This window comes from Galleria mellonella, unplaced genomic scaffold (genome assembly GCF_026898425.1).
Source record: "Galleria mellonella isolate WM207_F2 unplaced genomic scaffold, CSIRO_AGI_GalMel_v1 utg139, whole genome shotgun sequence".
In the NCBI taxonomy this organism is placed as follows: Eukaryota; Metazoa; Arthropoda; class Insecta; order Lepidoptera; family Pyralidae; genus Galleria; species Galleria mellonella.
This window is the reverse complement of record NW_026441995.1, coordinates 7972702-7996865: the sequence shown is the minus strand read 5'-3', so window position 1 is coordinate 7996865 and position 24164 is coordinate 7972702. Positions and strand designations below refer to the sequence as shown.

At 30.8% G+C, this 24164-nt stretch overlaps 2 protein-coding genes across 2 annotated transcripts; one reads left to right on the top strand and one right to left on the bottom strand.

Moving 5' to 3' along the window:
* The first annotated feature begins 1437 nt into the window (after window positions 1–1437).
* LOC113513448 (uncharacterized) lies at window positions 1438–19112 on the top strand. Its single transcript, XM_052903410.1, has 7 exons — window positions 1438–1811; window positions 7967–8138; window positions 8919–9100; window positions 9904–10829; window positions 16973–17118; window positions 17807–17985; window positions 18211–19112. The coding sequence occupies exons 1-7, from the start codon at window positions 1586–1588 to the stop codon at window positions 19110–19112; spliced, it is 2733 nt and encodes a 910-aa protein (XP_052759370.1). The 5' UTR covers window positions 1438–1585.
* Window positions 19071–24070, bottom strand: LOC113513438 (uncharacterized). Its single transcript, XM_026897434.3, has 5 exons — window positions 23633–24070; window positions 22721–22867; window positions 21760–21956; window positions 20268–20426; window positions 19071–20169 (listed from the first exon to the last, which is right to left on the bottom strand). The coding sequence occupies exons 1-5, from the start codon at window positions 23759–23761 to the stop codon at window positions 19179–19181; spliced, it is 1623 nt and encodes a 540-aa protein (XP_026753235.3). The 5' UTR covers window positions 23762–24070; the 3' UTR covers window positions 19071–19178.
* Between the last annotated feature and the right edge of the window lie 94 nt (window positions 24071–24164).

Here is a 24164-nt window from a genome sequence, read left to right as displayed (position 1 = left end):
ATTACATCAATATTTGTGAAATGATTGTTACTAGATACTGTAAACTAAATAAACATATAATCAAACATATTTACTCCTATCAAATCCCAACAAATGTTTAGAGATTTTATCAAAACAAAAAAAAAAAAACAGCATTTTCTCTGTGGCCGAACCCGCTCATATAGAAACTAAATATCACTTTCGGAAATCACACAATACAATCTCAATTTTGAGTGAATAAAATAATGATTTAGAATTGAATTAACAGCGAACACTAGTATCGGACTAACTATAGATTAAGGATAGTACCTGACATTAATTAGGTTTCTACTTAGCGAAGACAACAGATTTCTAAAGGTCCCATTATATATTATAGAATTAGCCTGAAATAACAAAAATATCAAAATAAATAAGAAAAATTAGATATAACGCTGCTGATAACTCAGAATTAAATAAATTTAAATTTATTTATTTATTGAAATTTAATACCCCTAAATAGAGTAGTAGTAGTAGTCAATAGTCGATATGAAGGTAAGGAGCAGATGCAACTTATGAATTCGTATTTCGTATGCTATTTGTGACATATTCGATCAGCATTTAAAATATAATAGCACGACTAAAATATATTTTCTACTTACATTTTCTATAAAATTATTTCTATAAAGTCATGAATATATTTATTTATTTTTATTTCGGCAATTACCAATAAATAAATTAAATGCTACTTATTTACGTGACGCTTGATGATACGACACCACCCAGAACTAATCCATTTAATTTTAAATAAATTGGGCATAGCTTGATATAATCGATTGTCACGACCTATGCCTTATAGAAAGTTCTCTATTCAGGTACAACTTCTGAGTTTAGATATATCTATATCTCTCACTTTTTTTGGATTACAATATCAATTATTGTCAATTCGACACTTCTGTAATGCCAACATTTTTTTAGCCCTTAAGAAACCTTGCGTAAAGATAGAATCATAAATAGTGTTATATTGTAATTTACAGTAATTGTTATTAATTTATTTCAAGTTAGGAAATTATCATTTCATGTAGGTACTCTATATACTTAGCATATATGTAAAGGTCTGCCTGCAAGCCAGATATATTAAATGTCGTTGCTGATTTTCTTACCTTTGTTCCTGTGTAAAGTAGTGTTTTTTATTGCTACAAATTAGAGCTGCGATTTGATACAACACAAGTTTGTCAAGGGGTAAGGAATACGTTTTGTTTAAATTATATTTATTTATATATAATTACATTTATAATATACCTTCACTTGTTGCGTATAATTCATGGACTTACATATACTAGTACGTTTTAATAGCACCTAGATTTTCATTATGTAATATTGTATCGCAATAGACTGCTTCAGTGATTAATTTAATTACTCCATAAGCAGATGAGCTGTTAAAGTGAATGCATTCTCACATTGAAAGGGACGTAGGCGCATGCTACCAGACAAGCTTTAGTACTCTGCTTGTACTCACGCGTACACCGCGTTGTTTACTCGTAAATCTCCTTATTTATTTGTGAATAATGATTTTCGTCAAAGTGAGAAGGATAATTTAATTTTGATATCTACATTATGTAAACAAATTATGGCGCTGTCCCATCAATGGTTTGTACAGTGGTCATCACCTTCTATGGTGATTAATGATATCAATAACCGTTACAGTGATGTAAATGATTGGAATAAGGTAAACAAACAATGGGAATGGAGAGTCACATTACAGAATAGTGATGGTGGCTACAACGAGGATCCAAATGGTCATAAACAGGATTACGACTACTATGAACGTAAAACAACCGCTATGAAAAAATACGGTAAGAGTTTTTAATGATATATATTTATGTACAATTATAGTTTAGAATTATCTTACCATTTGGTAGGCAAGCGTCAAACCAAAATTTTAAGAATATTTTATTTAAATGTTTTGTGGTTAAATTAAATAATTTTGATAGGCAAATAAAAGAATAAAACGAATCAGTAAATATAGTGGATACAGTCTTCATCGAGGATTATCAAAGAAAAAAGTTGAAAAACTTTACTTTTAGTATCTGTTTCACCGAAAACAAAACTTACCGTACAAAGGAATTCTAAAATATTATTTATATTTATTTATTTGTTAGGTAATGCTTTAAATATTCTGTTATGCAGAAATGTGATTTTTTTATTAACTTATACTTATTTTTTTTTTCTTATGTAATTGTGAGTTTTAATGTTTAAGTTGATGGTGGATTAATAATATTAGTAAATAAAACTTCTTTTGGACAGTGTTGCACTTAGTTTCAGTAAGGTAAAACTCATGTATGAAACAAAAATTGATATTCATTGCTGTATTTTGGTTTAAATTAAAAATCGAACACTTTGGGATAAAAAAGGCATTGGTCTAGTGCTACATAACAACTGAGTAATGGCACCTAGCTTAAATTATTAAGAATAATGTCTTATTTGCCAAAGGTTGCCTTTAAGTCGTGTTTATTTATATTTTATTGGTTTATAACGTTATCTACTTTTGTCATCATTATGCCTGTTGAAACTATAAAGGTTTTCTGGAATAAAAAGCATTTAGCAATTTTATGAATAGGTGTAAACGATTTCGCATACTTTCTATGTACTTCTTACGCGATATCTTTGTCAACTTTTGATCGATTTTATTAACTTTCTTGAAATAAATAGTTATTCTTTGTGATGGTCCTATATTAATCATTTTGCTATTGTTACAGTTAAAGTATCTAGCTATTTTTTACATTAACTTGTTGAAGATGTAAGTTAAAAGAATTTTTATATTTATAACAGTGCATATGAATGCATATACTAAATGTACTTTGTGTTTATCAGTCTGTTAAATCATAGGATTCAGAGGTGAAATTGATTGCGCTTAGCTTTGAAGCTTGACTAACGACTGACATAAAAAAAAACAAGTTCTGTTCTCTAACTCTTAATGAGTTTTTTACAGCATAGAAACTTTATGGTTTCGTAATTAGATTTTATGATGTTTAATTTGATCTAAATTTTTAATAATGATAGATTTCAGCAATGGTTATTTTTATAGAGCTAGTTGTACTGATCTTATTCGCTTGAATTTCGAAACTATGTTACTTACCCCTCTGGCCACAAAACAAATAACCAGACAGAAGAAAAACATCGTTTAAATACTAAATTTTTATTAAGTAGTTTAAATTACCTAAATTTAAATTATTCTTCTTTCTACGAGCGGAAATAGATCCGCTCTATTTATTTAAAAAAATATTTATTTCATCTCTCTAGCTTCATTCTCTGGGAAATTTGTTTTCAATTTTTTTTACATAAAACCTGACTTGAAATTATACCTTTTCTTTTATATTTTGTAAGAGATCAGCACAACAGAGGACAAAAACTTTTTTCAATCATGAACCCTAAATGTTCAACTTGCTTTTAATTTTCTATGTTCAGGGTTTCAAGGTCAAGCGATTGACCTGAATATCACCTGGTAGAAAGTAATGAGGTCGAATACGAAGCTTGCGCGTCTACGAACAGCGTCAACATTACCTTGAAATGAGTGCTATCTTAGAAATAATATAATAATTTATTAAAACAAAGTGAATGTACAAAGTCATTTAAATAAATAAATAAACAAAGATTATGAATTTTAATTTTAAAGAAATCTTTTAGTGAAAGTAGGGTTTTATACGGCAGATTGTATAATATGGCGTATAAATAATCATCTTTTCTATTTTTGGTTTAAAGCAGCAATGCACAAGTCTTTGCGTTTCGATTATTCCTAATTTAAGCAAGATATTGTGTATTTTTAGAATGTTATTAAAATTGCACCACTAGCTTCAGTGTTTACCTTATTTACCTTAGTTCTTGGAAATACAGCACTTAGGACTCATCAATCTTCTAACATTTTCTGAGACCCATAAGAAGGAAATAATTATAATTTACCGTCACTCAACTCAACGCTTCCACTTATTACTACCAGTGTAATAAAAAAAAATCGATCAGGTGCGTGTTGGACTCACACGATGAGGGTTCCGTACATAAATATATAAGGAGTAAAATAAATTGCCATTATTGCATTTTTTGTACAAAATAGACATCTAATTATTGATACTATAATACGTAATTTCTTATTTTGGGCTATAATTGTGGTTAAAAACTGAACCATATAATTAAGGTTGTTTATGGTTTTTTTTTTCAATAATTTGTCATAAACGGTAAAATTAGAGACATCTTGTTATTTTCCTGCAATATTCACATATAATTTTATAAGCTTTATTTATTATTATATTATTCATTCAATCAAGCTATTTCTCTGCTTTCTCTGATTGCTCAGACATATTTAATGACAAATATATTTTTAAAATGTTGTACAAAATTTGTAAGTTTGTAAAATAAAACTATGGCTCACTACACGTTTTGGGAAACTGTAAGTGTGGTGAGTAATTTTCAAATAAATAAATAAAATAAATAAATTCAATACAATCATTTCAGATTATTCGCTTTAAAAACTTCGAAGATAAGAGGGGAATGGTTTTTTCTCACATTTACAATCATAGCTAAATAACTACATAGCATAAAAATAAATAAAAATCAATCTTAAAATGTATAAATAAAGTTCTTTTATATAATACTCCACTTAGACTAGTAGCTAATTTAAAATTTTGAGTACTCATTTAGGATACCCTAGCAAAGAAAATAAAAATATTTTTTAATTATTGCCATCGCAATATATGAGGACCAATAATATATAAAACTATTCAAAATTTCAAATCGATAGATCAATAGTTGCTGAGATAATAATGCTGTGACAGACAGACGGACGGACAAAGTCGCATCGTAAGGATTCCTTTGTATCTTTTTGTTACGGAACCCTAAAAACATCAATTGATATTAAAATTCATTACATGAACAGGTTTTTTTTTAATGGATGATAATGGATTGGTAACCCCACCTGCGCTAACGGTATACGCTGGCGAGGTGCCAGTGAGAGATTGGTGACAATGAAAAGGCAGGTCAGCCGGCCCATCATGAATACATCTGGAATTCAGCACGATGGTTTCCAGGGGGTACCATGTAGAAGTCGACCTAACAGAGTCCCTTCCCCCTCCTCCCCACGCAAAATAGTTATACGCCTATAGAGTTTTTATCAGTTTAACTACTTCCGTATTGTTATTTGTAATAAATAGTTCTATTTAAAAAATATACTTTAAACCAATAAACAAATAGAACTTTCTTTTTTTATACTTATTATTCCTTTGGTTTGTACTATATGACTGTATTTGGCTAAATATCTTAAAATAGGTAGGTTGGTGCCAAAAGTTTGCTACGGCATATTATAAATGGATATTTTAAAACGGATATTTAAAAAAAAATCATACTCATACATAAATTACATTTAATTTTGGATGTCCTATGTCTTAATGTATCTATATAATATACTCTCATATAAATACATTACAAGAATGTTGCTAAAACTCCGTAAAGGCAATAGTTACCGTATTCCATTAATTTGATTGCACAGGTGACATATCTACTACCCGAATTACATAGTAAACAGACGAGCATAGATAAATCTGCAGGCCTAGTCTGTCTATGCCTATAAATGTGAAATCACGCAACTATATGTTCGATACCTACATGTTGTTCTTGTGCAATAGGTACACAGTAATGCCTTAGTGAAAGTAAAATGTTTTTATTCCTTTAAAACTGTTGTTAATAAAAATGTATCTACGTTCATATATGTATATTTAAGAACATTGTAGAGAATAAGCGAAGTACTTTAAGTCAAACATTTCCAAGATACCTTTATTTATAAAAAAAAATTAGAAATATAAATAAAATAGAGACGATCTATTAAAAATCAATTAATTTTGTATTTAGCGTGTAAAGAAATATAAAAAAATGAATTGTAAAAATTCGTTACCCATTTCAATATTGTTTTACAGCGAACAATATGCAAAATGCTGTCAAAAAGTAAAGCGGATAATCCATTCGATATGCGTTGCGTGAATCTAAGTATTATTGATATCGGTGTGCAAGAAGCGTAGACAGCCATACTCTTCTAACTACTACGAGTTTATTGCCTCTTGCGGTTTGTAAAGAACTACAGTAACTTGCACTAGCCGTACAAAACCTACAGACCAACACCAATTAACCTCTTTACCAGTCCAATTCTTATCTCTTTAATGATAGGTACGGAGGAGAAAGGGATTGTTAGTAATGGGGTCTAAAAGCCCCATTGCTAGCAATATACCCTATCAGGTCGATCTCCATGCGATTCCCCCGGGAACCATCTTGGTTAATTCCTAGTGCATTAATAACGATGAGGGAACTAACGTGTTGTCATCCTCACCTACCATCACTCACTGGTGCTCCGCCAGTATGAGTATATACTGATAGCATAGACGAAATTACCATTCCATTATCATCCATTAAAAAAAAAAAGAGAAAAAAAGGTACCTGCTATAACAATTAGAATACTATGGATTTAATACCTAATTTACTAAAATATTTATACAACTTCTTACACGTAGACAGCTTATAAAATTATCACTTTTATGTTAGGTAATTTAGAAGTAGTTTACCTATATCTACATAACAAGAACACTAATTGTCGGAAATAATCTCGGATACTAATTCTTGTTATTCTAAGCTGAAACATAAATAGCATTCAGTCAAACCGCAACGTATAAAAACATGCAAAAGATGTAAAAAAAAATACTATCATTAGTTCTGGGTGCCGACAGCGAAAATAAGTACGAGTATAGACTCATATTTAGTTTGCAGTATGGCAAATTTTTATTTTGTCTTACTTATTAAGATTACATCACTTTATTGTAAATTTCTTTTTTTATTTTATTATGCTGGTAAATATAAGCTAATGTCTTCTGTTTATCCCAGATTCAGTAAGAGATCCGTGTTTTGTATGTGGGACCTGCATCCATGACTTACGGTATAGAGTATGTAAATAGCGAAAATTAAGGCACTACATTATTCGGTTCATATCCAGTTATGTTAACACGGATGACTAACATACATGAAAACACTGTGTTACTGTAATATCATTGTTCGAGTAAGTTTAAAACAAAATCAAGTCATTGTTGACAAAAATTAATTAAATTGAGACCTTATTGAAAAAACAATTGGATGACCGAATGCCAGTCTTGTTTGAAAGTTGGTTGTAATCGTTACTTTTGCTCGTATATACTTAATATTTTCAATAAGTATTGACATTTATTATACTTTTTCAATTAAAGCGTCCATTTTTTGTAATTTTGCCTCAGTTTCTAATATCTACGATGTTTATTATGAGTAAGTTTTAAAAAAGTGAAAATATCTAATCTAATTGATAAGGGAACAAAAAATTTGCAGTAGGGTCTAGCGGTAATTGCTGGAACCAATGGTACAGTAAGTGTAGTCGATTGCTTGGGTAACATGAATGTGTTTGCATAATGAATGGAACGGGTACAGAGGAATAACACCTGAGTCCTCAGGAATGGCAACGCATGGGGGGTATCATGGGCGTAACAGTTAATTATGTCCATGGTACTGCTCATGTCTATAGGCGACGGTTACCACTTTCCATCAGTTCGTCAGCTTGTTTGCCATTCTAAGTTGTATAAAAAAAAAAAATATATAAAAGTTAATTTCTGGTAAATTCCTCATTACGGGCCAACTTCACTATATCTATCATCATTCATTAGTATCGTTTATATCGATGGTACAAGCAGGGTGGGGTAATTCTATATATATTTACAAAAATTTGAAAAACTTATAATTAAAACAAATAATTGATTATTATACCAATTTGTATACCATCTTATTAGATATTTATATGTATATTTATAATTATGTGATGACTACTACTATCAAGTTGTATTATTGTTGTAATAAATAATATTATTAAATAAATATTGTCTATTCTCAACTTCTACTATTAAGTATACAAAGTATATATAAGTAATAGGTAAATTTATTTTATTTGTGTTTGTAGATGGATCTCAGGCAGCTGGTTTTGCGCTATGGTTGACTATGTTAGGTGTAGCCCGTGCTCAGACTATACCTGCGGACTTGGATACACCACCTTTTAGTACACTCTACAAATGGAAGCAAATCGATTTCGAGTTCCCCTCTGCGAATCACCGATGGCAAGCAGTCAACTCAGGGTAATTATTATACTTTTACAATAATATTTCCGATTACTTTTAAATTACGACGAGGTTTCCAATTCGGTTGTTTTTATGTTGGTTACCTTATTACTTCGCCATTTATAAATCGATTTAGAAAAATGTTATTTGAAAGGGTATAATTTTAAATTTGTACTATAGTTTTACCAAAATCGGTTTAGTGGTTTAGTTTTTAAATCAAAATATCTAATTTTGCTATGATTATAGTTAGTTTTTTTTTTTTTGTAAAATATAATCTTAAATTATTATTGAATATTCATTCTTCTCGACTTTTTTTTTTATCATTTTATACTTTTGTTTTCTCTAGAAATCATTCATTATTATCTGCAATCTATTTTTTTCTTTATATTTTGATCACAATCAGTCGAGTACTAAGTTCTCCACAACTGCAACAATAAATTAACACTGAGTATCCCATCAGGGATTATAGTCGTGAGCATGTAATTATGTTTTTTTTAACATATTTCGTCACTGTACAAACCTTTTGTAAAAATAAGCAGAGTTTTTTACATCGAATAGAATATAGTTCGAAATACAGACTCATTTTACACGATTTGGTAGGGAAAACAAGGTAACGGCTCACTTGGTTGAACGTGATAGCCATCACCTATAGCCATAGATTACACTATAGACAACGTATAATCCATTCACGTCAGCTCATGCATAACCATTCTTGAGGGAAGTATATTTACGAGTACTTTTTGATTTACATTTAATTGTGAATCAGTAATAATATTATGATTATATCTATGTTTCCAGTAAATATATACCAAAAAACGTATTGCCACTCGGTCTGGAAGTATGGGGTCCCCGTGTATTCATCACTGTACCTCGATGGAGGCGTGGAATACCGGCAACTGTGGCTACAGTCTCACGATATGGAGGATTGACTTCACCGCCACTAAAACCATATCCTAATTGGCAATTTAATAATCCTTCAAGTAAGTTTTTTTTTTAATTACATTAAAATAAACAAATTTTAATCATACCGTAAAGACTATGTCAATGATTTTTGCAAGTAATTATTATAAGAATACTAATCAAAGTGGTTCCACTTAATTTAATGATAACTACCACCAATACACATCATAATAAACACTACGTAGAGTATAGATAAGTCACGTCAGAGGGTGTACTGAAGACAGCTTAGAAACTATTGTCATCAGAGGATGCCACCATCATATGAGTAGTAATAAGACAAAGTGCACAATATATGCACGAAACCCCATGGGACTGCTCATGTACGCCCATTCTTGAAGATTACGGTATCATGTCTTCACAGTATAAAGCAATTTCGTCGTCATATAATGCATTGACATAGAAATATGGAACAGTTATTATCTTTTGCCAACATTTTCTATACCGAAACATTTATACAGAAAGCATAGTTCTTGGACCACAAGCATACAAAGATACTAAAACATTCGTTTACAAAGTAAACTTCTGTAGTCTTGTCATAGAATGGGTTACCCCTTCCTTTCGCGTGACGTACAAGGCGAATTTAATGGTCAAGAGATGGACAACAGCGTCTCTCTTAAAACATCACCAAAGGCTAACTGCGGTTGTAAACCAGTCTGCTTGGCATGGCAACTACTGAAGAATTAACGGCTGATAAGATGATATAATAAATCAAATAGACTCTCAAATACACGTTTAGCATTGTTATTATTAGTCATGGGTATTAATTATTATTATTAAAATTTTTACAAATTATACAATAAAAATTACAATTCTATATTTTCAGACAACGGCAAAGACTGCTCTGGATTAACATCAGTCTTTCGAGTCCACGTAGACCCTTGTGGAAGACTGTGGGTACTAGATTCTGGTCAAATTGATTCTGTAGATAAAGCAAAGCAAGTTTGCCCACCCAGTTTGCTAGTATTCGATCTACAAACGGACACACTTATCGCTCGTTATACAATCCCCAAAAAATATGTACTGGAAGATTCCCTGTATGCAAATTTAGTAATTGACACAAGAACAGAAGACTGTTCAGATGTTCATGTTTATATAGCAGATACATGGCGTTTTGGACTCCTCGTCTTTAGAGAGAGTGATGGGAAGTTTTGGCGTTTTTCTCACCCCTTATTCTTCCCTGATCCGTTAGCTTCGAATTTTACGCTGCACGGGCTCAATTTTCAATGGACTGATGGAATCTTTGGATTAGCACTATCTCCGATCGACACTTACAGAGAACGTATATTATTCTTTCATTCTATGTCGAGTTATAGGGAATTTTATGTATCAACAAATGTGCTACAAGATCCAACGCGCATAAAAAATAGTTCATCGGATTTTAACTTGGCTGGTGAGAGTAGAGGATTGTTTGGACAATCCTCCGCTTCAGCTATTGACGATAGAGGCGTTATGTTTTATGGTCTAGTCACCCGTGATAGTGTGGGCTGTTGGGATACAAAGAAGCCATATACGAAGCTAATGAATGGGGTGGTAGCTAAGAATTCCGAGACTCTAATATTTCCTAATGACATAAAAATTGATCAAGAAGAGCGACAACATGTTTGGGTCATTTCCAACCGTTTGCCTATGTACCAGTCAGGCCCATTAAACGCTGATGATTACAACTATCGCCTTATGTTTGCGGACACGGAAGAAGCGGTAAAGGGAACTGTTTGCGATCCTGAAATAGAATATCCTTCATTTAATGTATAATATGAAAGTTGTTGCCATAAAAGTGATATTTAAAATAAATTATTTTTTAAATATATATAAAATAATTATTTCTAAAACCTTACATGAATGAATTATAAAAAATAATTCGTAATTAAAAAGATAAATTATGGCGTGACAATTCTAGTAAACTTTTAATTTTATATATCTACGTTCTCTAGGTTTAACTTTTAAAAATTTGCCTATTTGTTTATCTGTTTTCCTTCAAGTCGACTGTCCATTTGAACAACGATCTCTATATTCTAATTGACTTGATGCAATATAAATAAGTATGCCAAGTAGTCCCGGCATAGAATGGGCCACCCTTTCTTTTTCTGTGGATGGCGAAAGAAGTGACTAAGGGAACGTAATGGTTAAGGCATGAACAGCAGTGTCATTCTTATAACATCACCAAAGAGTAACTATGGTTGGCAATCCGCCTGCCAAGCGTGGAACAACTCCCTTTATGGGGAATGCTTATGTTCAACAGTGGACAGTTAACGGCTAATATTATAAATAAAAAATATAAATAAGAGTCAAGCTGTATTTCACGATTCGACTTTTTAATTTTGTGCTATGTTATAACCAGCCCCAGCACCAGTTTAATATACCAACTAGCTGACCAGACAAAAAATTTTTCCGACTACTACCACGTACTATGTCCATTTTCTCTAATTAAAATAAAAATAAAAAAAAAACAATCATTAAAATCAATTAGCAGGTTTCCGATATTAGTGCAAAGGAAAATTAAGACACAGGGTTTTTATAGAATAGTATTGTATTGTATATAGGAGAAATAATTTTCATTCAAATACAGTTAACATCTAACGAATTAACGCCTACTTAAAACCTACAAGCCATGCCTCTGCGCGTTTTCTCTCTCTCTCTCTAAAGCTATATTATATAAGTATAATCAAAACAGGCGTACAAAATGTTTATTATCATTAAATTACATAATATCTAAGATTCTTACGATTTTTTTTTATTTTTGAATTTAAAAAGTATATATATGCTTATATGTCTACTAAATAGCATAATAATGGCTCATATGTAGAACAATTTCTTTTTATTCATAAGAAATTTCTGCATAAATGGCAAAACAAAATCTTCTATATTCACTTTCTTTTTTAAATTTTAAATATAAACAGTTGCACATACTTTATTTTAGCAATAAGTAATTTAAATAAATCTAATGCAACTTTACCTTATACTAATCCAGTTGACTAGCATGGTGATAGTGGGTTAATATTTTCTATTTAATGGAGAAAGAAGAAGAAACCCGTAATCATTAATGTGAAAATAATAATCTGTTATGATTATGAAATTATCATAAAACAGATTAAAAGCCTTTCAAAGATCTCATAACAATAAATACAAAAATATAGAAAAAGATGGCATCCAATTAAAGAATATTTCGATTCTTTGATATGGAGTCTGCTTTCTATATCTTTCTATAGTCTCTTTTCGAAAAAAAGGTTAGCATATAAACAGTAATTTAAATAAATCGAATGCAACTTTACCTTATACTAATCCAGTTGATTGGCCAATAATTTTGAAAAAAAATTTCGTAGGTGGGGTATTCGTATACCCGGGTGGCCTATTCAACAAAATGTATACTCAAATAATAGAAAATTGGCCAATCATTTTGAAAAAAAATTCAACAAAATGTATACTCGAGGACCCGAGAGGACAAGGAATAGGGGGGAAGCGATTGTTAGTAATAGGGATCGAATAGTCTCATTGCTAGCAATACATGTTATTAGGTCAACCTCCACGCGATTCCCCTTGGAAACCATCTTGGTTAATTCTGTATGAATTCGTCACTATGGGTCAACTGACCTGTTTCATTCTCATTCACTGGTGCCCAGCAAACGTATATTGATAGCGCAGGCGGGGTACCATTCCATTATCACCCAATAAAAAAACACATGGGATAGATATGATACATAATGATCCGAAAAATAAATTCTTTATACTCAAAGACGAGTTATGAGTAGGCCTATATATTATTCATTTATCAGATCTCAATGTGAAATTTTCACAATGAGATCTTCAAAAAGAAGGAGTTTTTCCATTGGTTGTATTTTTTTATGTTTGTTACCTCATAATTCTGTAAATTTTAAACCAATATGAATTTTTTTTATTTTATTTGAATGGATATACTTACAGATTGGTCCCACAAAATTTTATTAAAATTGATTCAGTAGTTTAGTTTTTAAATCAAAAATTTTAACTGCAGTTATGCTAGAGCCGGTTATTTTTTGGGACACAATTAGTAATTATTGAATCACCATAGATACCACATACTTCAAATCTTATTATGCGATTCTAAAAATATTCAGTTTCAGTATACTGATAACATAACCATAAAAATCACACTTTTCTGTCTAATATAGAAGCTAATTAATAAATGTCATCTTAATGTTAATAACATATGTATATATAAAAGCCTAATAATATCTTATTTTATGAATATATAGTGTAAATCATGGCATCCTTGAACAACCGATATATTTTATTATACATACATAATTAAAAGTTAAAATTCGATAATGCTATTAACAAATATTACAAAAGAACCTCGGGTAAACCGGATTCTTAACATATTTTTTTCTAGAATACTGGTAAATGTTCTAGAAAAAATATACTGTATAATCAATTACTATTAGAATTATACATGTACATAGCAATGATATTTCAGTCGAATAATAATTTGACTATGTCCAATAATAATTTTGATTCCTTAGAATCGATCGATCTTAATAGAACATCAGCTTAAAGCTGTAAATTGTTTAATGTTTGTCATTTAAAGATAATTCCCAATTGATTCATGCTTCCAAGCAAAGTCATCTTCCGGTATGCCACGTCCGAAAACTTTGTGTACTTAACCAAGCAAATTATTATTTAAAAGGATACCACAGTCACTGTTATGATCCGACATATAGTATACATATATACTATATCTCGTTATATATATATATATATATATATATATATATATATATATATATATATATATATATTTAAATAACGATATAAACAAATCAAGAGACAAGACTACTCTATCTTACAACAGATTTATTCACTAAGAGATTATAGCAGATATGCCCAACAGTGTATGAAGCAAAAGTCAATAATGTCTCCATCTACCCCTACCCTTATATACACTACTAGTTTTCTAAAACAAGCACAGTTAATAATCAACTTGTAAATGAAATCATTTTGTTTATGCAATAATATACAACCGGGCATTCAAGAATAACAAGCAGTTACATCTATCCAATTCATACGTGTGTTGACCGAAAAACTGCACAGACGCGCGTTGTCGTGTTATACTGTTAAATCTGCAAGTTTATCGAAGTATCACAAAATTTATTTTAAGTGAGAACATGTAAATAGGTAAGTACATATGTTTCTAGTAATACATACATAGTCGCTCAATCACTGTGATATGTATATCGATGTATATAGACTCTAGGATAACTATAATACCTAGAATTATTTGTGCCCTAGAAATTAAACATGATCATAGTTCCTAAAATGTTTTAAAAATTTTATTGGTATTAAAAGTGAATAAATAAATTAAAAGGTCATAAAATGAATAAATTGCTATAATCATATATCTTATACGTTTGGTATACTCCATATACATACTAAAAAAAATATTAAGTTTCTAAACTTGCTTCTGTTATTATTTAAATGTAGAAACGAGTATAATATTTAAGTCTTATATATATGTAGCTATATGATTTTAGATTGAATACATCTTCATGTACTATTTACCACCGGAGACTAGCGATTTTCAGGGTTACCTATACCATAGATAGTATAATACCATACTCTCATATCAACTTTAGAAGTTGCCTAGCACCCGCAAAAGGATCCTAGACCACATTTGCGGTGCTAGGCCAGAATATTTATTTTAGTTACTTATCAAATCTAATTATATAGTCTGTTCGTAGATATTAATATTTCCATATTTGATTGGTCAATATGAGTCCCATGCTTTTATTCATCAACTGATAATCTTATTTTATCGCCTGCTTTATGTATTATGTATCATTATGACCTATCTAAAATTCGCTTAATAATTTCCTGCCAAACAAGTATTTCCTGCGGAGCTCTGATTTAATTAAGCCGAAAAGAAGATATCAGATTGTATAGCTTTTTTGCTCTACTTTATTAATATTTCTGAATAAAATATAAATAAATGAAAAATAATAAATTAGAAACAGGTAAAATGACGTCTAATTTTGTTTAAAATGTCCGGTTTTATCTTACAACTATAAACTTCATTTCACATGTAGAAATTTAAATATATATCTTCTTTTGAAATTCTTTCGTAATTTAGTACTTATCTACATATTTCGACATTTAATTTCGTTAATTGACTCAATAGTTTATCTATTCCTCTCACTAATATATATATAGATACAACAATGAATATGTCTGCTTGATACATTTTCATAATTATAGTAATTTATATAACATTAGCTGTTGCCAGCGACTTCGTCCGCGTTTCCGTCGTTTTTAGTAAAATAAGTAGTCTATGTCCTTCCTCACGGTTCAGTGGTTTTGATGTAACAAACACATTTCCCTTCATTGCTCTGCTCCTATTGATCGTAGCGTAATGAAAAGTATACTATAACTTGCCCAGGAGTATGAAAAATGATTGTACCAAGTTTAGTTAAAATCCGTCGAGTAGTTTTTATTTCTATAACGAACATACATATCTATTTCTCGACAATTATCTTTCCTTAGTCAGCCCTTACGATGGCCATAGGAAAGGAAGGGGTGCCCTGTTCTATACTGGGACCAAACGGCAGAATATAATACAGAAAACACGTAAGAACATATATACATATATATACAACTACATATAAAAGCTATTTATGCAAATTTCGAACATATAGAAATGCAAAAGTATTACGTGTTTATATATGTATTAAAATAATTTGTATTTGTTTTATCATTCTTTCTACAGTTCTATAAATTTCTAACAAAAAAATGGATAACTAAATACGATTGAAAATATTTACTACAGTTTCATATAAGCATTCTCTCATACTGGGCCATTTTCCTTGGATTTAATCTACAGTAGGGAGCTAACTCTAAACTAAAATGTTACTAAATAAATATCTAACGTGACGTGAAGATTCAACATTCTTTTTGGAAAGAGGCAAGTCATTTAAATTGAGAATTACAGAATGCACTTATTTATTTAGGTATATGTTTGACAAATACAACAGCACATATTAATACGTATAAAAAGACGATTATATCTAGATGATTTCGACAGCTCTTAAGTAACCTTTAAGTATATTCCTTAAACTTGGGTTTATAATCATAACGAACTGGTTATGTTGATCTGGACGCCCTTCAACTACTACGGTCAAACATAATTAATCAATCTAAATGGCTAATCATGTGTATTTTAAAATTTGCATCTAGAACTAGGTACATTAATTTTATTGCTTCATTTTATAAAAGTTTAAATTTTTGCATTATAGCCAGATATGAAACTGTAAATTGATCATCGTTTCTAAAAATACTATTATTATATTAGCCCCATAAGAAGGGTTTGGCTAGTAATTGCCACGCTTAGCAGGTGCGTTAGCAACCGCAGTTAGGCTTTGGTAATGCTTTAAGGAGGGCGCTGATTGCCCGGCCATTAAATAAAATAAAAAATAAAAAATACTACAGTAGATAAATATAATCTTAAGTGTATATCATTTTTGAACCGCGAATAAAAATTTTCTAGTATTTAAATCTATCTAGTTAATACCAAATTTGCATGGTGCCTCCGTATATTATTATTTTTATATTTAACCAAGAGGTACAAGAGAAATTTTGTGCGCAGACAAAATAGTCATCACAATTGATTGAATATTGACAATAAATTAATATAAATAGTTAATTAGTTTACACTATAAAAATTCACTTCTGCTGTCACCGGCTCATATCACGAAATAACCGTTATAAATCCTTATTAGACGCAAAACATTAATTAGTAATATTTTGAATAGTATAATAGGAAATCAGATCAAAATAATTTCTAATGACCTTATCTGACCTCTTTCTCAATTTATTTATAAAATATAATAACTATTTTTCTACAGACATCAGCGTAAACAATGTTAAAGGGCCTGACATTATTGAGTTTACTAACTGTAAACCACATACATGGACTAGTTGCTCACAAAAAAGCTATAGGCACTTTGTACAGATGGAAACAACTGGAGTTCGCATATCCAACGCCTGAAGAGCAAGAGGATGCAATAAGCAATCAGTAAGTTTTGGATGATTTTTTCTTATGTATATGATTTTTTATTTTATTGCCAAGCGTGACAACTACTGGCAACTCCCCCCCCCCCCCCCACCCCCAAGGGAGATGCTTATGTTTAGCAGTAGATCGTTAAAGGCTAATATGATGATAATGATATGAACAAATTATATTATTGATAAAAAATAAGATAATCTAAGAAACCATATAATCTGAGATACGGGTAGTTTTACAATAGGTAAGTATATTTCAGTATTTATATTTTCAATACTATCTTGAATTATGTTCGCAATCCCCTTGCTACGAGGAATTATGATGGTCTATGAACCTTTTTAACTGTCAAACGAATACTATCACACAGTAATATGATATAAATAATTGAACGAATGAAAGAGTACACTAACATCTGCAGCCGATTAGCCCGTTAGAGGCCCGGAGCGGCAAAGCTGAATGGAGCCCCCAGTTTAAAAAGTTGTTAAATTTAAATGACACTTAAGTAAACATATATAGAATATGGATATGGATGAGTAAAATGGAAGCGTTTGGAGGTCCTTCAGGACCAGCAGCCCGGAACGAACAGCCCCTTCTGCTCCCCCGTTAATCCACCACTGACTGAGATGTTTATTCATAGTAACCAATAAACTTCAGTAGATAGTACATGTTGGTTCAATTAAATGCATCAACGATTTTTCAGAGACTTCATCCAGTCTAATGTAATACCATTAGGGGTTGAGAGATGGAAAGACCGAGTATTCGTGAGTACCCCACGGTGGAAAAAGGGAGTACCAGCCACGTTGTCCTGGTTGCCGATCCATGCTGAATCCGAATCGCCACCACTGGAACCATACCCAGACTGGGATTGGCATAACGGAGGTAATTATAAATGTGAAATTTTATATGTTTATTACTCAATCACACAAACGACTGAATTTAATTTGATATTCCCCAGCACTCACTTTTTATAATAAAAAAATATATAGTCAAAGATTAGGTCATAGCGGGTAATAACCAAATACTCAATATAAAGAAATACTTAAATAGAATTAAGTTTTTAATCAGTGAATGCCACATTTAAAATCCATATTTTTTTATTTACAGAAAACTGTACTGGTTTTACATCAGTATTTCGCATGGCAATTGATCACTGCGGAGTAATGTGGGTTCTTGACTCTGGGCAGGTGGAAGCTTTTGAAACACCGCGTCAACTTTGCCCACCAACCCTATTTGCTATTGATCTAGAAACAGACACCGTCATTTCACGTTACCAAATTCCAAATGAATTTGTTCTACAAAATTCACTCATTACAAATATTGTAGTAGACTCAAGAGATGCTCGTTGTAAAGATCTTCACGTCTATATAGCTGATGCTTGGCGCTTCGGTTTAATTGTATTCAGAGAAGAAGATACAGCTTTTTGGCGATTTACTCACTACAGTTTCTATCCAGAACCATTACTATCGAATTATACACTACACGGACTTAATTATCAGTGGTCCGATGGTTTGTTCGGTATGGCATTAGGCAAATTTCAATCAGGAGATCGACCTCTCTACTATCATTCTATGTCAGGCTCCCATGAGTTTATAGTTAGCACGGCTGTCCTAAGAGATCCGTCACGCCTTAGTAACGCTGTAAGTGAATTTAAACTTCTTGGTGAGAGCCGTGGTCCCGATGGACAAGTCTCAGCCGCAGCCGTTGACCGCAACGGTGTTATGTTCTATAACCTCATTTCACGAGATAGTATCGGATGTTGGGACACGCGTAAAGCTTATAAAAATGAGAACTTGGGTCTTGTAGCTAAAAATAACAAAACATTGGTTTTCCCCAATGATTTACGGATAGATCATGAAATACCACAAAAAGTCTGGATAATAACAAATCGTTTACCGTTCTATCAATTCAATCTTATTAATCCTGAAGAATTTAACTATCGGGTAATGTATTTAGATCCTAATCAGGCTGTAGAAAATAATATATGCCAACCAAATACGCCTGAATAAGAAAATTAAAATACATGTTGTGGAATTATTGAAGAAAAGAATGACTCAATATCACTTTGTATATTTTTATGATTCATTCCGGTGATATTTAATGTTCCATTTTATATTTTTTTCTTCTAAAGATCTTTTTCTAGTTATAGTAGGTTTTTCGGCAGAGCTATTAGATAAAGATAAAGATTCCGTTGATTTTTTAAAAAAACAATTATGTATTTCCTGATTCGAAGAAATTTCTATAATCTGTAAACTCAGAACAGAAGCTGGTTGTTTAATTGTATTCAAAGTATTTAGAATTTTTTCTTTGAATTTTGGTTCTAAATCTATACTTATAGGATTAGCATCATCAGATTTATTGCTAAAAACTACAGACTTCTCACTTAATTTTTGCTGTATTTTCTTATTGTTCAAACACTCTGGTGCATTAATTTTTCTTCGACTTATTACTTTTTCAATATCTACTGTTGTTGTCTGGTTAGATTCAATAGTTATTGTGTGTTTATGACTTTTAACTACATTATTTTTTTCCCCTTTTCTATGTAGATTGTGAATTATTTTTGTGTTTAACTTATCTTCTGATTGTAGAGTTAAAGATACTTCAGGATATTTTTTCATAAAAATTTGCGGATATTTCTGTAAATACGAAGCTGTTTTTTGGCTCGTAGTACCAACAAGCAGTGGTGTTTCCGTGTCATCAACAGGCATATTTGCACAATCAATATTATCCATTTTTGGAACCGTCATTAAAGACTGAGAATTAAAAGAGCATACATTGTTTGGATCTTCCTTTTTCTTTAAAAATACAGCAATATGCAATAACATGACTACAAATTGTTCAAGAATACGATCACTATCACGTGGTATCGTAACATCACTACCAAACCAATCTTCATAGAAGCCTATATCTGACATTAATCGATTAGATGTGGTAGAAATGGGTTGTAATATATCATAATCAATAGGGATTTCTTCAGTAATCAAATCTGTAGACTCGTCTATGCGTGATGAATAATCACATTTTATCTGATTAGCGGTTCCATTAGAAGAATGTCTTTCATTGTACCTGCAAAAATAAAATAGTAAAAAGTTAATAGCAAAAAACATAAGTAAAGAACTTAAACGTTTTAAAAAATAGAGTTTTTAACTTAATTTGGAACTTACAAATTTGTGACAAATTTTTTGCGCAACTCCTCTTCTCCAAGTAACGATTTAGTCCGTCGTCTACGAATAGCTAATTCAAGACCGTAATCATGGTCACTAGTTTGTAAAACTGCAGGGAATGTTTTGAAAACTGATGCCACTTTGAGAGCGTGGTAATAACTGGGAAATCAAAATGTAAAAAATATTTTTATATAAAAACAATTTTTATGTCGACTTTATTCACGTTCTAAATTCGGCGACGCCAGACTAATAAGACTAGTGTCGAACTCGATAGAAGCTCTTATTCACGAACGCGTTTCACGGCTATGTAGCTATGTACACATCCATGGAACAACAAAATATGAGTAAAATCAACATAAATAATTACAACACAGTATGTCTCACGATAATTATTATTCAATAATAAAAAGAAAGATATAAAAGATCATGGAAGTTACTGAAGCAAACATTTAAATCTCAATGGATTCTAATTTACGTTATATTTATGTCTTCATGTCAGGTTGCTTCATTGTGGACACTAAATTACACTTATACCGAATAATGATTAAGCGATTAATAGGGATTAAGTAATTTGAAATTATGTTTATATGTTACTTACTAATATAATAAAATTGTTTGCAAATATAAATAAATATAGGGATTTAAATATTGCATTATAAAATTATATTTTTTTTTCTTTTGCACAATTTTAGAATGCTGTTTAAATATGTAACTTAAAAATACAATTATTACTTTTTAAACTACACGAAGGTACACAATATAATAAAGAAAAATTAGTATAAAATTCATTTTAAATGTAATAGAATGTAAAAGGCATATATAAAATATAAATAATAAATATATAAGACATTAAATTTAATTATTTTAGATCAAGGCTGACCAACAAATTTTCTCTAAAGTCTCAGTAGGTATCTAACAAATAAATATTTTGGCGTTATCGATAATTCTACAAAAAAATCATGACCGTCATTCATATTCATATACATAAAATAAAAAGATTTTTATTATTATTATTTCAGCCGTTACTATTCACTGCTGGACATGAGCTTTCCCCATAATGGGAGATTTGTCAGTAGTTGCCACGTTTAGCAAACGGGTTGGCAACCGCAGTTAGGCTTTTAGAGATGTTTTAAGAGAGACGCTGCTGCCCATACCTCGCCCTCCTTTAATGGTCTCTTACGACACCCACGGGAAAGAAAGGGGTGGCCTATTCTATGCCGGGGCACACACGACGATAATAAAAATAAAAACAAATTTGTTGTTAAACATTGACAGTATTTACTCGTAGTTCGTATTTATTTAAAAACGAATTTGTATGTTTTGTTGAGATTCTCGATATTTGAGTCTCTTTTTATTATTAAAACCTAAAACCTGTCTCTATTTACTTACATGTATATCCACAAGAGTAGGACAATAATTTTACATTATTTATGTTGTTAAAATAATAACTAATGTAAATTAATTGATATTTGTGGTTATCTTGTCAAATTACCTATAGACGAGTATCCACATGTAAAAAGCAGGCATGATAGACGCAACTTTGATAATAAGAAATTTTATACAGGGTGGCCTAGCGGGACCCAATAATACACAAGTGCCGAGGCCAAGCGCAAGGTTCGTCAATTCACATAGCAACTTTCTTACAGCAGCTAATAAAAGCCAAGGTAACACTAATGCAGGTCGCTCCTCCTGTATTGAAAAAGAAATATTATTAAATATCTAAAACTGTACAATCTAGTTACAGTGACAGTCATATAGAACCGGCAAAATTACATTACATCGTTACAAAAGATATACAAATCTTTTTCTTCTCGTTTCTTGTTTCATATGTAGTGTATAATATAATGCATATAATAAAAAAAAAAGTTTGTACTTATGAATCAAATTAAGACACATTTGCTCAAACCTATTCCACATTTAAATGATTGACTAACTGGTTACTGAAACAGGATTTATTAGTAATGGATATACTTAAATAGATGATAATGGAATTGTAACCCCGCCTGAGCTCATTATACACTGGCAGGGTTCTAGTAAACGATGATAGGTAAAGATGGAAGTAGGTCGGTTGGCTTATCGTGATGAATTAAACAATAAAATCAATCACTATGGTTTTCAGGGGTTGCTAGTCCCTATTACTAACAATTCCTTCTTTTCCAAATGAATTGTTTCATAATAGTATGAAAATCTAACATGAAGTTATGTCTATCTAAAACTGGTTGGTCGGTCTAAATTAAGTCACAATACACGGCTTTCACTGATTTTACCAAAAGATCATCTACTTAATTTGTACATATTAACAACAATACAATAAGAATTCATTGATATATGTAGATATATGTATAGAATAAAAATATTACTCGTTTTTTTAAACTGTGTGTGTTTTTTGTTACTAAATATAACACAAATTAAATAAATATATAATATTATAAAGTTGTAAAATAAACAAATACCAAAAAGACAGGATACATCAGAACTATATAAGAGGCGAGATAAACGTATACAGTGAAACACTGCACGAGCATCACTCCTGAGATTATGGTGCGCAGCATGCGTTGCACTGGCAGCGTTAGATCGTCGGGCATCCTCATCTGCCATACCTATTAATAAAAGAATCATTTTCTTATAATTATTTCATTTCTCTGACACATTAAAGGAATTTGCTTGTTTTATTCTACCATATTAATATTTAAAATGTGTGTTTGTAAAGCTACTTGTATGTTTGTTATTCAATCATACCTGAATATATTTGAATAAAATTTGGTATCGCATAGGATACTTTATACACTGATTTAAATGGTAAATACTGTAAAATGAAATTATAAAGTGAATAGGTCTAATAATTGATAGCAATATTCAAAACTTTAATTTCATCATTGATTTCTAATACATAATACAGGAATTTTGATTAGAGCTCCATTAAATGGCGCGTAAGTAAGCACTAGAAAGGATTTTTTAAAATTTCACTAAACTGCAGGAAATAGCTATTGTCGGATAAAATGGAAGTTGTTACCTATCTACCATAGTAAATTTAAAAAATTTTTAATAAATATTTCGTTATCATCATCATCATCGTATTATTTATTTTATCATATACACAAACCTAGATTCTATAATTCTTTGTCAAGGTTAAATAATAAAACAAAAAAATCATTATTTTGCTTGATATAGTCTCTAAAACATTAGTTTCTGGCTTTGATCATATATATTAGCGCTGCTATATAATTGTTATTTTCCAGCCGTTGAACTATTAACTTCTAATTAAGTACCCGTAATTTTTTACCATAATTAGGCGTAGATACTTAAGTCACTTGTTCCTAACAACATTTTTGGAATAGAGTGCATTAAGTAGTTTTAAAGATTACCTGTTTCAGATTGGCGTTTACTTTAAATAAAGTTGCGTCGAATATTGTCCGCACGAGTCCTAATAAAGTCCATAAGCATACTTCGGACTGTAATTCTATACCAACGTACGAAAGAATATTTATCATCATTTATCACTCAGATCATTTGCAATTTCTTTATATCTCAAAATTTTGATAAAATGTTAAATATTGCTGTCCGGATATTGTGTAATGATAAATCTTTTAAATATTTTGTTAAGGTTTTTCCATTTTATCGTTTGATGTCAGATTTGACAATTTCAATCAAAAACTATTGCAGCGGTAAATTCACTTGAGAGATTTTAAAATTTTGCGTGAAACAAGTGTCAAAGGATTTGAGCAAATCAGGATGGCACTTGTTTCTTTCTAAGAGATGATGTGGTCGAAGTTATCAGTCTCATATGACGTACTGATCCAGGCGGCCTAGCATTACACCGCAAAGTATAAAACTTGCTAGTAACCTGTCGATATGAAGATGAAAAATAATACCGTTAACCGATGGATATATAGAAAA